This window comes from Heterostelium album (genome assembly GCF_000004825.1).
Source record: "Heterostelium album PN500 unplaced genomic scaffold PPL_contig9, whole genome shotgun sequence".
NCBI classification, from domain to species: domain Eukaryota; phylum Evosea; class Eumycetozoa; order Acytosteliales; family Acytosteliaceae; genus Heterostelium; species Heterostelium album.
The window spans coordinates 1,012,887-1,029,409 of NW_008805086.1; the positions used below are offsets into that span (position 1 = coordinate 1,012,887).

The window sequence follows — 16,523 nt, forward strand, 5'->3', positions numbered from 1 at the left end:
AAAAAAAAAAAAACAATCGACAAACAATAACAATCAAACGAATAGATATTAAAATCGATCTATCTATCTATCAATCTATCTACAGATTGTTTTTAATTATAAATTAAATCATATATTATTTATAAATAATGATGTATATCTTTAGTACTAACTAAATTTATTAATATGAGTATAGAAATGACTATTACAAACGATACCAAGTTTTCAGAGTTCCTCACATACACCAAGAACAACTTCAACAAGAAGGGATTGTGCGGTGTCTATGATTGGTATCACTCAAAGTACATCAAGACCGGTAGATTCGCTCCAATCATTCACTGTATGGTTGGTGTTACCCTTTTTTCATATGTTATTAGACATCAAAGAATCGAACACCACAAGACTGCCCCATATCACTAAACAACTATATTATTATTACTATTTAATATATTTACTTTGTTATTATAACACTTAGCTTTAGCACAACAGCAACAGCAACAACATCATTAAACACCTGCAATCAATCAATCAATCAATCAATCAATAAATAAATAAATCAATTTATAAAAACAAAAAAAACTAGAATGTTGTAACCATTTGATAGATGTAAATGCATCATTTTTTGATAAATGTTTATTTGGTATTGTTCAGACAAGTTGATCGATAAATAAACAAACATCAATGTTAATGTTTTTTTTTTTTTTTTTTTTTTTGATGAAGAATGTAAATACATAAGGATGACTTCTTTATTGTTTTCATTATCAAGTGCTACTAATAATAGTTATTAATATTAATGGATACAGATACTAATCATTTAAATGTTAAAAGAGATATTCTAGAAAGAGATAGAGTACTTAGAAATTATTTTGTATTGGTGGATTGGAAATCGGATGACGCTTTATTTCGTTTGAAAAGAAGATTGGTTACTGGCGAGCCAATTCACCCCCATGAATACTATCAATATTTGTATGAAGATAGTTGGTCTGGTTCAATCAACAACGGATTAAATGATAGTCTTGTATTCACAGATGGCCAGGAGAGATTCCTTATCCTGTTGGTTCACACAAACGATTCAAAGAAAATCATTGGTTCTCAGAAATACAAGATGATTGATAGAATCGGTAAATGGGTAGACAAAACACCTTCTAAATTAATCGATGTTGGTGTTATTACATCATCTTCCAACCAATACAAGGCAATAGGCCATTTAAAATTAGAAAGTACCAACATTAATGATGTCGACATGTCCAATATCGAAGTAGATATTGACATTGAAAGACAAACCATCAACAATTATGTTTGGTACGGTAATGCCCCATCTGACTATCTACTTTATTGCGATGATCACAAAGTGGAAGAGGTTACAGAGATTATTTCAGATTTGGAAATTTGAATATTTTTGCATATTAAAGGTTAGAATAAAAGTTTTATTATATATATTTACAATTGATATTATTCAATTGAATTTTAAAAAGTACTGTTTAGTTGTACATGTGTGTATTACTTATTTAATTAATTTAGTTTTGTGATTTATAATTCTTTAAGAAATAAAATCCATTTTTATCTTGTTCGAAATAAACTGGTTTCCAAACTTCACCTTTTTGTTTTCTTTCTGCGGTAATCTTACGTTGTGCTTCCTCTACTTTGGTCTTCTCTTTGGTGATTGTCTTGGCAGATGTTCCACTGTCCAACTTGTCTGCCTCGAACACACCTTTCCATACGATGCTAGAGTCGGTTGGAAGGAGTACCTCTGGACCTCTCATTGCACCTTGTTTCATGGTTCGTCTGTCCCAGAGTATCTTGTAGTCGTCCTTCTTGTATTCTGAGATCTTGGCAATCTCATCCCATTGTCCTTTGATCTTGAAGATTTTGTCTTTTCCATTGTATATGGTTGTATCAAATGTATTGTATGATCCATACAGCAATGGCTTTGGATGGAATACTGATTTGCATTTGAGTGATGAGGTGTTTACTGTAAGCTTTGACTTTCCAACGTACTCACTGAAACTTCTAAAGATTCGAACAGCCATGCTCGGACAGGTACCAGTGTAGACTTCGTTGTACTTATCGAAACGAATTCGAACGGTTCCTTCGAAGGACAGCTTGGCGTATGTACCCATGAAGGTTGATTTAACTTGGTCGTGGTAGCTAACATAGATTCCAGCCTCCTTGTTGTAGACAGTGGAACAAGAGATGGGTGGGTGATGGGAAATCTGCTCACAGAAGAACGTACAAGAGTTACTTGCTCCTTTGCTGTCTGGTGAGTCATCGTCAATATCATCCTCTCCACTCGTCTTGTTGTTATTGTCCGACTGTTGTTCATGTTCAAAAATGATGTCACCTTCGTAAGTCTCTGAAAGCACTGGATTTAATGGTTTACGCATATTGTCTTCAGGTAACCGACATGCTGTAAATAAATATTTTACAACTTGAATGAATCTTTCTTGTTTATCTTCTATTTCATTTGCCCTATTGTTAGTGTGTTCAAATAAAATATTGTGATTAGGAATTGGATGATTAGGCAAATAAACATGTGTTTTTCTCAACATACTTTAAAAGGATATCGAAATAAGATGAATAATATTCGGCGAAATAACTTAGAGCTGATTTAGGTAGGATGAAAGCACCTGGTACTGTCATAGAGGTAAGGTCAGCTCCAAAACCAATTTTTTTGATGACACTGGTCAACACTGTAAATCTGGATTGATTTTCCATTTGGTCATCAATCTCATCTATATTCAAAGCATTCTCGGTCTTTGGTGTTGTCAATTCTTTTTTCAATTCCTCTGGTATATCCTCTCCGACATCCTCGACTTCAACTTTTTTACTTTTTTTCCCCATGTTTTCTTTCTTTATTTATTATTGATTCTCTCTCTCTCTCTAAAAAAAAAACTATTCTATAAATAAATTTATTAATATTATGTTTTTGCAGATAGTTAAATTGATTTGAATAATTAGTGTCATTTAATTTTTAAAAGTGCTTAATTTTTTTTATTTTTTTATTTTTTGGGGTGGTTATTAAATCTTTTGTGTTGGTGGTATTATGATGATGTTATTACCAATTTAGTGAACTGTTTGTTGTGTTTATATCATCAAGTATTTGTTTATCACAAATTAGTGAAGATTGTTATTATTAAAAAAATAACAAGAATTGAATTCGTACGAGGTCTCACCTGTTTGTTGTTTAAATATTTACCTATTATATAAATTTGTTTAATTAAGCCTTAAAGGGTCAAAGTTGCTAATGAAAAATAATTAAAAAAAAAGATTTTTGTTGTAGTTATCTACCTTTTGATGAACTAAAAGTAAATTATTAATTGAAGTAATGCTTTTATATTAAGAGAAGTTTCTTTAAAGTTGCCAACAACAGCAAAAAAAACGGTAAACATTTTATAATCAAATTAATTACGTGTAATATATGAAAATTTTTTTTTTTTTCGGAATTTACTGTTTCAAAATTAGATATTTGCAATTTTTTTTTTTAGTCGCACTATCATGATGGCATTTATAAATTTATCATCAAAAATATTATCTTTGTTATAATGTCTTGAATATTAAATATTAATTAATTAAATAAAAACTTTTTTTTCACTTTATTTATAGTTTTTATTTTTAGTTAGAATGAATTTTTCAATGCATTGACAAATAATAATTTAATGATACATATCTTCTTTTTGATGATTTAAATTTAAATCGATTCAAAGATTGAAAAAAAAAAAAATAGAAAAAATTGTGAAAAAAAAAATCTTTCTTTATTTTTTCTATGATTTTTAAAGAAAGTGAAAACAATGAAATGCACCCCCTCTTTATATGGTGCAAGGTGGCTTTTTGGTCAGCCTGACATTTCAAATTAACTTTAAGATTTTTGAAATTATTGATGAATTTACTATACTTTAAAATTTTTTTAATTTAATTTATAGTAGTTATTGTTATTTTGAAGTTTGTGAATTATTTATATAGATAAAAATATTTATAATAAGTTTATTTAAAGATTAAGTGATTTTAGTTTATAACAACTAAAATCAGATTTGTAAAGTTTTTTTTTTTTTAAAATGAAATTGTTGGAAAGTAAAATTTGTTTTGTTGATGGAACTGCTGTGTCATTCAAAGACAAGAAGGTAATCAACGAACTACTCATTAAATATGGTGCTTCAGTAACCACTCTATTGAATCAAAAGGTATGGAATAATTATTAGATACACCACCACCCACCCATTCATAACATTCACTAATTCTATTTGAATTTCATTTTATAATTATTAGGTATCACTCTATGTTTGTTGTGTAAACGACTTACAATTATTATGTAAAGATAAGACTTCTCTAGATGAATCAAATGACACTAGTGGTAGTGGTGGTGGTGGTGATGAAGATGTTGGCTTTAGAGGAAGTATGTATGTCGATAGTTTGTCTTACAACATCAAGAAGGCCATCAAGCTGAATATCCCTGTGGTCACACGACAATACATCGATGATTCATTTCAGGCTGGTGTTTTGTTGTCCACTGACCAATACCAATTGGTATCCCTGTATAATATCAAAGAACATCATTATCAATCATTGGATTTCTCTAATGTCTTGGAGACATCCGGTGGAGACAATTCCGACGCCAAGTCGGTTGAACAACTAAAGCGGTATGCACTGGATGCAACCGATGCTCCTACCTTCCCCAATGATCGTTATCACATCGTCAAGTATAATGTTCTTCAAAGAATAGGTGCACAAGATTTTGCATGTATTGAGTTGCATGTTGGAGGTGGCGCACTCTCACGTATCACCTTGGCACCAGGTGGAGATTCCACCTCGTCATCTGACTCTGAACCAACTTACTATCGTGTATATCTCAACCGTGGAAGAATCGATAGTCTATCTACTTCTGTACATGAATGGATTGCTGCCAATGGAATGGAAGATGCTCTTGGTATCTACAATCAACTATTCCTTCACTATGTAGTGGAACAGTCGTACAGTAAGTTGTTATTGCGTACTACTAATGTTGGATCGTATCAGCTGAAACAACAGTCTGAAACTATACAGGAATCACAACTCCCAGTTCAAGTTCAAGATCTTGTTACTGAACTGTACAAGCAGGCAGTATCGACTCTAGGAGACAAGCTTGGTGCTTCGAAGCTCCTCATTTCTCCAGAGGGTTCGATTGACACTGGCACAGGCTCCATTTCGCTTGTTCAAGTCGAAAAGGCAGAGTTGATACTTTACCAGATTGCCAATGCAGTGCGTACCGATCCACAAGCAATTTCTGGTTCGTTTGTCTCGCAGTTGTTCAACGACTTTTATGCAGCACTCCCACAGACCAAGTCAACTGGAAAGGTCGCCTCTAATTCTTTGGAAACACTTCAGGACCTACAAGACATCGTTCAATTGATGAAAGATATTCTAAACGTCGGAGAATCACTGGGTGTCTCTCACTCGAACAACCCACTCGATGCTCGTTACCGTGCCATGCGTTGTAACATCGAAACTGTCGATACCACCTCAAAGGAATACAAAAAATTGCACGACCAATTTGCAAAGTCCTCTGAGTCACTCATGAAGATAAGCAACATTTTCAAGGTTACTCGTCGAGATGAAGAGAAACACTCACTTCCATATTCCAACGTCAAAACACTATACCACGGAAGTAAGTCTAGTAACATTCTTGGTATCTTGTCTCGTGGTTTACTACCACCAAAGTTGGCAACCTCATTGGGAGCATCTCGTCGAGATATAGGATATCTTGGTTCAGGTATTTATTTCGGTACAAAGTCATCAACAAGGTATGTTATTATTTTATTAATTTATTTCCACCACCACCACATAAACTATACTAATTCATAAATTTATTACATATATAGTTATCAATATTGTGATACAGTTACTTCAAAAAGATTTATGGTTGTTTGTCAAGTTGCACTTGGTGTAACAAAGAAATATACAACACATCAAACACAGTTGACAGAGGCACCAAGAGGATATCAAAGCGTCCAGGGTGTTGCATCGGATGGAAAGAATGGATCGGTCTTTAATGACGATGAAATAGTTGTGTTTGATGCCAAGCAACAGGTTATCAAGTATTTGATTGAATTCCAACCACTTGTTTCGCAACCAGAGGCCAAGTTAAAGAATCTTGCATTGCAGGTCAACACCACTGCTCCAAAGGCATCGGTCATTGATAATGACACTGTTCCAGTCTCGATACCACCATCGTCTCAACCATCGAAGGAGGAAGATGAGCCAGTGGAGTCTGGACTTATTAGCAGCGGTGTCAAAGTGCCACTGAAGGCGGTTCACGTTCGTGCCAAACTTCTCGATTTGATTGGAGAAGTAACTCTATTCCAACACTATAATAACGCAACAAGTAAAGCCATTGAGGCCAAGTATGTGTTCCCACTGGATGAAATGGGTGCAGTATGTGGATTTGAAGCGTTTATCAATGGAAAGCATGTCGTTGGTGAGGTAAAAGAGAAGGAACGAGCTCACCGAGAATATAAACAAGCTATCTCTGAGGGACATGGTGCATACCTGATGGACGAAGAGAAGCCAGACGTCTTCACTGTGAGTGTCGGTAACATTCCACCCTATTCCGAGGTTCTCATTAAAATTACCTACATCACAGAGTTGTCTCTAGATGGATTGGACATCAGTTTCATCTTGCCATCATCAATTTCTCCAGCACAACAAGCTGTTTCCGGTGCACAAGTGACACAGTCCTCAACTTCAACTGTCCAAGTCAAAGAGATTGGTAAATCAAACTTTACAGTTCAAATTGGTATTGAAATGCCATATAATATTGTTAAATTAAATTCACCAACACATCAAATACGTTCAAAGAAAACACATACCAAAGCTACGGTTGAATTGGATCGTGTCGAATCGCTCGGAACCAACTTTCAGTTGCTCATTGGTCTGGAAGATCCGTACAGCCCTAGAATGTGGGTTGAGGTTGATAACAGTGGACATCATGCATCGATGTTGGCATTCTATCCAAAGCTAGATATCGAGCACGGCGATCAACCATCTATTGTTACGATCGTGCTTGACTTATCAGCATCAATGCATGGTGATCCCTTTGAGGACATGATGAGAGCGGTGCGTTTAACTATCACCAATCTCCGTGGAATGAATATTAAATTCAACATTGTCCAATTCGGTGATATTTTCGATTGGTTATTCATTGAACATGTTCCACCAACTGAAGCCAATCTTCAATTGGCATGGAGTCATATCAACTCGCTCCGTCCATCCTATGGTGGTACCGCACTTCACCTGCCATTGCAATCGTTGATTCTCATGTCTGACCAAACTCCATCAAATCGTCCACACAATATAGTGTTGTTCACAGATGGACAGATTGCCAATCCACCACTTGTTCAAGCACTTATTCGTAGATCTTCATCGAAATGTCGTCTCTTCTGTTTCGGTGTTGGACCGGATGTATCACGTCACCTAATCAAGTCACTCACTCGTTTGGGCGCAGGTTTCGCAGAGTTTATCACACCCAACAAACGTCCATCGACCAAGAAAATCATTGCTCAACTTCAACGTACAGTAGCTCCAGCGATGTCCAATGTTCGCGTTGTCTTTGACTCGAGCGACAAGATCACTCAGACACCTGCCACCATCACCTCTATCTTTAGAAGTGAACGTCAGGTTGTCTATGCTTTCAGTGGTATCTGTACACGTGCAACACTCACTGCTCAGGCGCCAGGAGGTGGACTCATAAGCAATGCCGTTCACACACCAGAGATTGGATTCCTTCGTGGCAATCTGATCCATCGTCTGGCAGCAAGATCCATGATTCGTGAGTACAACGATGGTAGCTATTCAGATTCAAAGCTACAACACGACTTGATCAAGATGAACAAGAAGCAAGACATCATCGACCTCTCAATCAAATATTCCATTGTCACAGAGTTTACCTCGTTCGTGGCCATCGAGAAGCGTGAGAAAGGTGAAGTCGCCAAACCTCAACCAAATATGATGGAAATCGTTGAACAAACAGTAGTCGACACACTCCCTTATATTTCTTTTGAAAAGGAGGGAGAGTCTGATGATTCCGGTGACTCTACAATGAAGACAAAGAGAAGACAGCTGGTTGATTTGATCAAGGAAAATCAGGAGCAATCTACCATTGAAAGAAAGTCAGAATCACTTCGTGTATTCCATCAAATTATTGATACCTATGGTGAATACGACTTTGAGGAGCTCAGGCTATTCGGTCAAACCATCGATACCATCGTAGATGAATTAGTTACCAAGTCGATTGAATCGGACACCACCACCGACAGCCAAGCAAAGATGACACCATTGGCGTTGAGTCGTGCCAAGCGTAACAAGCAAAAGGCATTGGATGAATTGAAGTATCAATCACATGGTTTGTTGAGATTGGTTGAAGCATCACTATCCACATGTGTCCGTGAGGAATCAAAGATTGTAGTACTCGAGAGACAATGTGTTATCAACGGTATCTTGGCTGGCATAGAAACAAATGAGATAGCCAAGAAAGCCATGATGGATAAAACCAAGCAGTTGTTTGAATCTACCTTGAAGAGATCCGAGAAACTCCCACCAACCAACGCAATCAGATTGCATCTCGCTTACTCGGCATCACTATTTTACAAGCGTATTGGAATGTTGGACCAAGCTTGTTCAATCTCCAAAACTTCTTTTGACGATGCCATCAGTGAATTGGATTGTCTAAGTGAAGATTCCTACCAGGAAGGAACTCTCATTATGCAGTTGATTCGTGACAACCTCACAGAGATGACAGAGGAAATGGAAATCGATATGGAACCAAGTTTAATGAAGACACCAACCAAAGGAAAGTTAGAGCAGGTTACAAACGAGCAACCTCTTGAAGACAAACCAAGCTCAAATATTTGGTCACAGGTTGTAAAGAATCTTGTTGGTGATAAGCCAACGCTAAAAAATAAACCTGTTCTCGATTGGGCTATGATCACTGAGGAGGATGAAGAACTTAGGTCAATTAATCGTGCCGATGAAAAAGAAAAACGTGGAGATAAAGATAGAGATAGAAGAGATGAAATAGAAGATAGAGAAAGACAAAGAGAAAGAGGAGGTGAAAGAGAAAAAGCAAAAGAAAGAGATGTTAGAGATAGAAAAGGGAAAGGAGATGTAAAGAAAGAGGCTTTTGAACTATCAGTAAGAAGAAGCAGAAGTAGAAGTCCAAGTCCACCACGATTACAAGCACAAAAAAATAGAGTTAGTTTTGGTGGTAAAGCAGGCAGGGGTGGTAGAGGAGGATTTTCTGGAGGAGAATTATCAAGCGGAACAGAAGAGCGTAGATCAAGACACGTGAGTTTATTTGATTCCATGGATGGTGTACAAGAGTTACCACCACCTCCTCCAACCACAACCCCAATAGTTACTCCTACAACACCAGCTCCCAGACCAACAAGTGGATCGAAAGCACCTCAAAAAACATTTTCATTTGGTGGCGGTGGCAATGTCGGCAATGGCGCACCTGTTGGAGGTCTGATTGGCAGTCCATCTAACTTTAACAATAACAACAATAATAGGGATGGTAGCTTCCAACATATAGGAATGGCATTCGGATCTGCTCAACCCACCCCATCTGGATCACCATTCTTGTCAACATTTGGCGCAGCGACAACAACTTCGCTCTTTGGTACTTCATCAACTTCATCCTCCTCATCGTTTGGTGCTTCACCAACCTCATCTTCCTCACCTTTTGGTCAAAGTTCAACACCATCAACAACATATGGATTGAGAAGTTCGACAGTCTCAACAGGAAAGGCTGCACCTGTAGAGAATAAACCTACCTTTGCTTCTTCTTTGTTTGGAGCACCCTCCCAACCTGCTGCACCACCAGCACCTGCGCCAAAGGCACCTGTGACTTCGTGGAGAGCACCTTCATCATCTCCTGCACCACCACCTCCACCACCAGCAGCGTCAGGACCACCTCCACCACCAGGCGCACCATCTCCATTAAAACCGACCGTTCCAATTAGTGGTATGCTTAGAAGATTATCATCGAGCTCTCTTTCACAAAGCATTTCACAAGAAAAATCGGCACAAGCTCCTCCACAACAACAACAACAACAAAAATTAGTTGCTGATCAATCTTCCTTACTTAATTCAATTAAAGAAGGAGCCAAATTAAAAAAGAAATCAGTGTCACATTCTTATTCCCCAACTGCACCATCTTACTCACCAACCTCACCATCTTACTCACCAACCTCACCATCTTACTCACCAACCTCACCATCTTACTCACCAACCTCACCATCTTACTCACCAACCTCACCATCTTACTCACCAACCTCACCATCAATTAATCCGTCAGATTATGTCAAAAGTGGAGCAGCAGCAAGTGCAGGAAATATGAGACTGATGGACACTCTATCCTCTGCATTGTTTTCAAGACGTTCAACAGTTAAGTTCGACAGTTATTCTGAAGATGAGCCGAGCGATGACGATTGGGACGATGATTCACCAATGGAACAATTGAGTATCGATCCTGCTCCCAAGATGAAATATGAACAAAAGAAGGAGGAATGCTTGTCAGAAGAGGAAGGAGAAGATTTCAGAATGTCCTTGTTTGATGATGGTTATAGTGTACCTCTTACAGAACCAAAATATAACAAAGATATTGGTGCTCCACTTGCAAAATCGCAGCCAGAGAGAATCTATGAAGAATCAGAAGAGGATTGCGGTCTATTTGATGGAGATTTTGAACTTGAATTACTCGCAAAACCAGCTCCTAAGCCAATTTCTACTTCATCATTATCATCTTCATCAAGTGCCAAGAGATGCACTGTCATTGCAAACGATGACTCTGATGAGGACATGGGATTCGATTTGTTTGGCGACTACAGTCAGGAAGAAAAGAAAGCTTCACCACAAAAAGAAACGGAATCGATTGTTTGGAAACTCAATTCAGCAATCAACGGCAGAATTATGGAGGTTTTGGAGATTCTTGGTATCCCATTGAATGATCCGTTCATCCAAAAGGTTAATAAGAAAGAATACACCAGAGTGATAAACGAGTTGGTATTTGTTTTCCTCAAGCTACTCATCCATGATACAGAGGCTGCTCAAACCATGTTGAACAAGCTCAATAGATTGGCCCAAATCAAAACTGTACAAATCGATAGATATAGTCCAGCCTACTATTGCCTCAAGAGAACAAGATATGCACATCTCATTAAATCATTGTAAAATCAATAAACATCGTAGACAAATTTGATTAAACAAAAACAAAAATTAGAACTTTCTCATTTCTTTTTATTAAACTTTTTCTTTTCGTTGTTATTCTTTGAATTATTCTTTCCAATGCTGAAATTTTGAGATGAATTTGTCGTCGACTTTGAAGATTTACTCTTTGAGTTAAAAATCATGTCAATATCATCCATATCTGCATCTTGATTTGATTGATCATTCATATCATCGCTACCAATCTTTTCTTTTTTAACTTTAACTGGTACCTTATCTTCATCTTCATCTTCATTTTCATCTTTGTTAGAATGTTGATAAATATTCTTTTGTTTCTTTAGTGGTTGTTGTTGTTGTTGTTTGGTGCTGGTAGTACTGGCACCATCATCCTCTAAGATATCTTGGAAGAGTTTTCTCTTTTTATCGGTGGTTGCTTGCGAACTTGCCCATTGATCCTTCTTTTTCTTAAAGACGTTGATGTGACAGATCAAGAGAACATAACGACCAGCGGGTGTGCTGAACAGACGTGGCTCTTCTTTGGCCAACTCCTCACAGATCATCTCCCTAAGACTGAGATCGGATAACTTGTAGATTCTCTCCATTACAAAGGATCCGCATTTATCAACACCTATATCTGGGAATCTACCCTTTAACTTTTTGATGAACTGGTGCTTTCTCTCTACTGTGATACCGCAATCCAAGAATGCATCCAATACTTTGCTACCGACTGGATCGACTGCCATCACCACCAACTGATCGCTTTCCAATTTCATAAAACTATCGATAATATATTGAGTGTAATCAACATTAAAGAATAACAATTTTTGTAAGATAATCGCACCACACATTGAATACTAAAATGATTATTTAAAAAATATTAATATTAATGTTTTGCCAGTCACCTGGTAAATAATAGAAAAGAAGATAATACCTTTTTGTTCTCTGTAATATTATGTTCAAGATATAATAACTTGTTTACAATATCTTTGATATCAGTTTGAACGTTTGGTAATACTGCTGCATTCAATATCTTTATCAACTCTCTTTGTTGTGCATTCATTCTTAAACAACATTCAACCAATTTTTGAACGATTTGACCTCTTCCCATATCTAGATATCATCAGCAGCAGTAGTAATAGATTCAATTGTATTAATAGACAGAATCAAATACAACATATCTAAATATAAATACCTATTAGTTTTTTAAAATTGTCTTTAAGCTCTTGGATCAATGTTGCCAATTGTGCATTATCTCTAACGTTTTCAATCAATGATTTAACAACATGATTCGATACTAAATCCTCAGAGAACTTTACCAACTGCAATCTCATCAATGAGAATATTCTTGAATAACTTGTGTTTGGACATGACTATTTGATAACAATAAGTTAGTTAAACTATAATTATGGAATATTTATAAATATTCGTACCTTTAAAATAGATTCAAAAATAAGAGAACCAAACTTATTATAGATAACCTCTAAGAATCTATCTTTTTCAGTTTGACCTTCATTCTGTGGTGTTAAAATGGTATCGAGAATACTGTTGAATAGTTCGGTGTTACTGCAAGATAGCTCAATGATTGTCTTTATAGTCTCTCTTGTCTTATTGTTGAAAATCAATAAAGGTAGTTTCTCTTTCAACGTTTCATGAATAGTAGTCAAAGCAGCTTGGATCTTCTCTTTATATGCAGTAGGTGCTTCATATGATTGAACTATTATCTCTCTTTGTTTTTCTTCTTCTGATTGCTATAAAATTGTGTGATTTGTTTATAACTATATAAATAAAACTTCTATTGGTATCACGATATTGTTGATTACCTACATTATGTTTACTTCCTTTCGATGTTGAAAACTTCTCGGTAACGGTACCACTCATAATATTGAATAACTTTGATAATACAAATGGTGCACTTCTATCTTCAATTACACTACTGATATTTTCAACAAGAATCTAAAAAAAAAGAAAAAAAAAAAAATATTTATTAGATAAAATAAACATAAATATTATATATTATTAATACTTACATCAACAAGTTTAAATAAGATCTCTTGGAATTTGATAAGATCAGATTTCTTGGCTTTGGCAATGATTACAGGGATTTGAACAATGATAGACTCCAACACTCTGGAACCATTGACGTGAGTGGCAACTACCATAAAGTCGTATTGTAGCATCGAAGCAATCATGATAATCTGTGATGGCAATGCACGCTTCAAAATACCTTCTAGGATGAAACTACAGATACGATCTGTAGCAACCAATGTTGCTTTGCTCTCGATCTCTTTCAGTGCATTCTCAATGATGATATTATGATCTAACTCGTCGGTATCGTCATCGTAATCCTTTGGTTTATCGGTGATAACCTCATTGATCTTCTCTAAATAGTTTCTGGTTTGTGTATCGACCTCTGTTACTTTGAAACTCTTCTTTTCTGTTGTAGTATCGGTATTATCTTCATTGTCATCCTGTTGTTGTTTTTCATTGTAGAATGGGTTATCACCGCCGCCGCCTCTTTTGTTTCCACCTTCTCTTTTGGTTTGTGATTGCTGCTGTCCACCAGAGTAGAATTGATTATCGGCTGCATCCTTTCTTCTATTGTTTCCGCTGTTGTTGTTGTTTCCATCTACGCCTGGACAATCTCTTGAAATATGACCTGGTTGATTACATTTGAAACAATTACGATCGTTTCCACCAGCTCTACTTGAGATAGAGGACGATGACTCTGGACAATCTCTCGAAATATGACCGGTTTGATTACATTTGTAACAACTACGATCGTTTCCACCAGCTCTACTTGAGATAGAGGACGATGCCTCTGGACAATCTCTCGAAATATGGCCAGTTTGATTACATTTGAAACAAGCACGATCATGACCAGTACTACCACCCTTTTGATTTCCTCTATTACCTCCATTATATTGGTTATTATTGTTATTATTATTTTTATAACCACCTGACGATGCCTCAGGGCAATCTCTAGATATATGACCTGTCTGATTACATTTGAAACAAGCACGATCATTTCCTGCTCCTCCACCCGAACTACGATCGTTTCCACCAGCTCTACTTGAGGAAGATGACGATGCCTCAGGGCAATCTCTCGAAATATGACCTGTCTGATTACATTTGAAACAAGCACGATCATGACCTGTTCCTCCACCTTTTTGATTACCTCTAGGTCCTCTATTACCTTTCTTATCTATTCTAAAAAAATCATCATTATTATCTGACATTCTGAAAAATATATATTTATTATTAAATAAAAATAAAATAAATACAATATTTTAACCAACATTTAATTTATTCTTTGTCGTTCGTTTTTTTTTTTTTTTTTCTAAATTTTTCAATAATTTTAATAGACCATTATTCGAACGTTACTCAAAATTTTGACTTTTGGTAATTTGGTGTGTGATCAAAAATATGAATTGAACTCTAAATTTTATTTAATTTTTTTTAATATTTAATCATCTTTATATTATTTATTATTTTAAGTGTATAAAGAAATGAGTACAACTACAACTACAACTAATACACCAGCAAACAATGCACCGAAACCAGTAAATACAGCAAATATACCAAATTTTAAGAAATGGACAATCATATACCCACATTACATTAATTCAGAGTTGACCAAGGACGAAGGAAGAAGAACTGCTAAAGATAAATCCGTTAAGAATCCAGGTATAGAAGAGATTGCTAGATGTTGTGGTGCAGCTGGTCTGTCTGCTGTTATTGAAGTACGTTACCCCAATCCAAACTGAATAATCTATTTATCAATGAACTAATATGAAATTAAATAATACAATCAAATATAGAGTACAAAAGGTTATCCATCTGATTTCTTCCAAAGAGGTAGAGTTAGAGTTCAAATGTTAAATGACCAAGGTGCACCAATAATCCCAACTATTAAGAATAGTATGTTTTAACTACAACAATTGATAGATTTTTTATTATACTTATATTATTTCTATAAAATAGAAACTGAATTGATGTTATTTATTGCTGAAAAGATTAAATTAGTCAATCCAAATCGTCCAGAAAACTTTAATCCAATATCATTACTAAATCTTCCCCAACCAGCAGTCAAGAAAGACAAAGAAGAAAAGAAAAAGAAGAAAGGAAAAAATTAAATGTAAAAATAAATTAAACAAGCAATCACGATAAATCAATTCATAAAAGACAGATTCAGTTTGGAAAAGAAATAATATTTGAAAATTGTTTAAATTTAGTTTCACGAAGTGATCTTTAACTTTGCATCTGCAATGGTTGTGGTAGTTAATCCAAGTGGAATACATAAGTAATTCATTTCAAACAGCAATAGATAATAAATTTTAATTATTTTTTTGATAATTGTGGACGTTCCAACTGAAATAGTATGATATAAGAGTTTTATTTTAATCTCTCATCTTATTCGATTTCAAAGGATGTTGTTGTTGTCTATTGTTTGCATTCCTTTGTCTAATTGCAAATTTATTATTATTATCCTAAATTAAATTTGCATTCCTTTGTCTAATTTAATTTGCTCTATATAGATGATATTATCAAAGAAAAAAAAAGATAAGTCGATATAGTTCTTTTTATCGACAATCTCTATCTAAACAACATACATGTTGACGATAATGATCGAGACAAACACACAGCAGATTCATCTTTTTTTTACCATCCCATATTAATTTTCGACTTCCACCACACTAATTTTTCAATTTCAAAATTTTTTTCAAAGTTAACTTGCTTCCACTCATATAAAAATTTCAAAACATTGTGTGACAAAGTTCACAAAACATGCATTTTTTAGCTTTTTTTTGACTTAAAAAAAAATTTTAAACTGCATCATAATTTTATGTATATAAAAAAAAAAAAAATAAGATTTTAAATAAATAACTTCATATTATCTTATTTGAAGTCATAAATCTATTTTTTTTAATTTATTTTAAATTTTAATTCAATTATTTCTTGTATTTTTAAATTTATTTTATTTTATTTTATTTTTTTTTTCGAAAAAATTCGAAAATTCAATTGAAATTTTTTTTATTTCATTCTTTTTTTTAAAATTAAATTAAGTTAAAAAGATATAGATGAAATAACAGGGTATAGAATGATACAGCAAACAACAAAGACACATGATATACTTTTTTTTTTACTGCGATTCAACAAAATTTAGTCAAAAAAATAAAAAAAAATAAAGTATTTTACTGGCGATATTAAATTAATATGATGGAAAAAGGGTAAAATCAAGATTTTTATGTGGATGGGAGGTGGTATTACTCCAACCCACCTTCATATTATCATTTAACCATTCCAAAATTTTGAGTTGAAATTTTTTATTTTTATTTTTGGGGTTGTGGGGA

General features: G+C 34.9%; 8 protein-coding genes across 8 annotated transcripts; 4 read left to right on the forward strand and 4 right to left on the reverse strand.

Annotated features, from left to right (window-relative positions):
• Positions 1–165: 165 nt before the first annotated feature.
• Positions 166–489, forward strand: PPL_04551 (uncharacterized protein; the record flags this gene model as incomplete). The annotated part of the gene is made up of 2 exons (XM_020575453.1): positions 166–319; positions 455–489. 2 exons carry the CDS (start codon positions 166–168, stop codon positions 487–489), a joined length of 189 nt encoding a protein of 62 aa, XP_020434973.1.
• Positions 490–772: 283 nt separating this feature from the next.
• PPL_04552 (uncharacterized protein) lies at positions 773–1,372 on the forward strand (the record flags this gene model as incomplete). The annotated part of the gene is made up of 1 exon (XM_020575454.1): positions 773–1,372. The coding sequence occupies one exon, from the start codon at positions 773–775 to the stop codon at positions 1,370–1,372; it is 600 nt and encodes a 199-aa protein (XP_020434974.1).
• Positions 1,373–1,496: 124 nt separating this feature from the next.
• On the reverse strand, positions 1,497–2,820 carry osbA (OSBP family protein; the record flags this gene model as incomplete). The annotated part of the gene is made up of 2 exons (XM_020575455.1): positions 1,497–2,448; positions 2,531–2,820. 2 exons carry the CDS (start codon positions 2,818–2,820, stop codon positions 1,497–1,499), a joined length of 1,242 nt encoding a protein of 413 aa, XP_020434975.1.
• A 1,211-nt stretch (positions 2,821–4,031) lies between these two features.
• PPL_04554 (type A von Willebrand factor domain-containing protein) lies at positions 4,032–11,178 on the forward strand (the record flags this gene model as incomplete). Its single annotated transcript, XM_020575456.1, has 3 exons — positions 4,032–4,157; positions 4,243–5,753; positions 5,832–11,178. 3 exons carry the CDS (start codon positions 4,032–4,034, stop codon positions 11,176–11,178), a joined length of 6,984 nt encoding a protein of 2,327 aa, XP_020434976.1.
• A 56-nt stretch (positions 11,179–11,234) lies between these two features.
• PPL_04555 (uncharacterized protein) lies at positions 11,235–12,280 on the reverse strand (the record flags this gene model as incomplete). The annotated part of the gene is made up of 2 exons (XM_020575457.1): positions 11,235–12,026; positions 12,104–12,280. The coding sequence occupies 2 exons, from the start codon at positions 12,278–12,280 to the stop codon at positions 11,235–11,237; spliced, it is 969 nt and encodes a 322-aa protein (XP_020434977.1).
• A 70-nt stretch (positions 12,281–12,350) lies between these two features.
• PPL_04556 (uncharacterized protein) lies at positions 12,351–14,408 on the reverse strand (the record flags this gene model as incomplete). The annotated part of the gene is made up of 4 exons (XM_020575458.1): positions 12,351–12,542; positions 12,603–12,920; positions 12,997–13,125; positions 13,200–14,408. The coding sequence occupies 4 exons, from the start codon at positions 14,406–14,408 to the stop codon at positions 12,351–12,353; spliced, it is 1,848 nt and encodes a 615-aa protein (XP_020434978.1).
• A 270-nt stretch (positions 14,409–14,678) lies between these two features.
• On the forward strand, positions 14,679–15,305 carry srp19 (signal recognition particle subunit SRP19/SEC65 family protein; the record flags this gene model as incomplete). The annotated part of the gene is made up of 3 exons (XM_020575459.1): positions 14,679–14,912; positions 14,991–15,090; positions 15,154–15,305. The coding sequence occupies 3 exons, from the start codon at positions 14,679–14,681 to the stop codon at positions 15,303–15,305; spliced, it is 486 nt and encodes a 161-aa protein (XP_020434979.1).
• Positions 15,306–15,569: 264 nt separating this feature from the next.
• PPL_04558 (uncharacterized protein) lies at positions 15,570–15,866 on the reverse strand (the record flags this gene model as incomplete). Its single annotated transcript, XM_020575460.1, has 2 exons — positions 15,570–15,659; positions 15,783–15,866. Coding segments are annotated over 2 exons (174 nt in total), but the record flags the coding sequence as incomplete, so codon positions are not given.
• Positions 15,867–16,523: the final 657 nt, after the last annotated feature.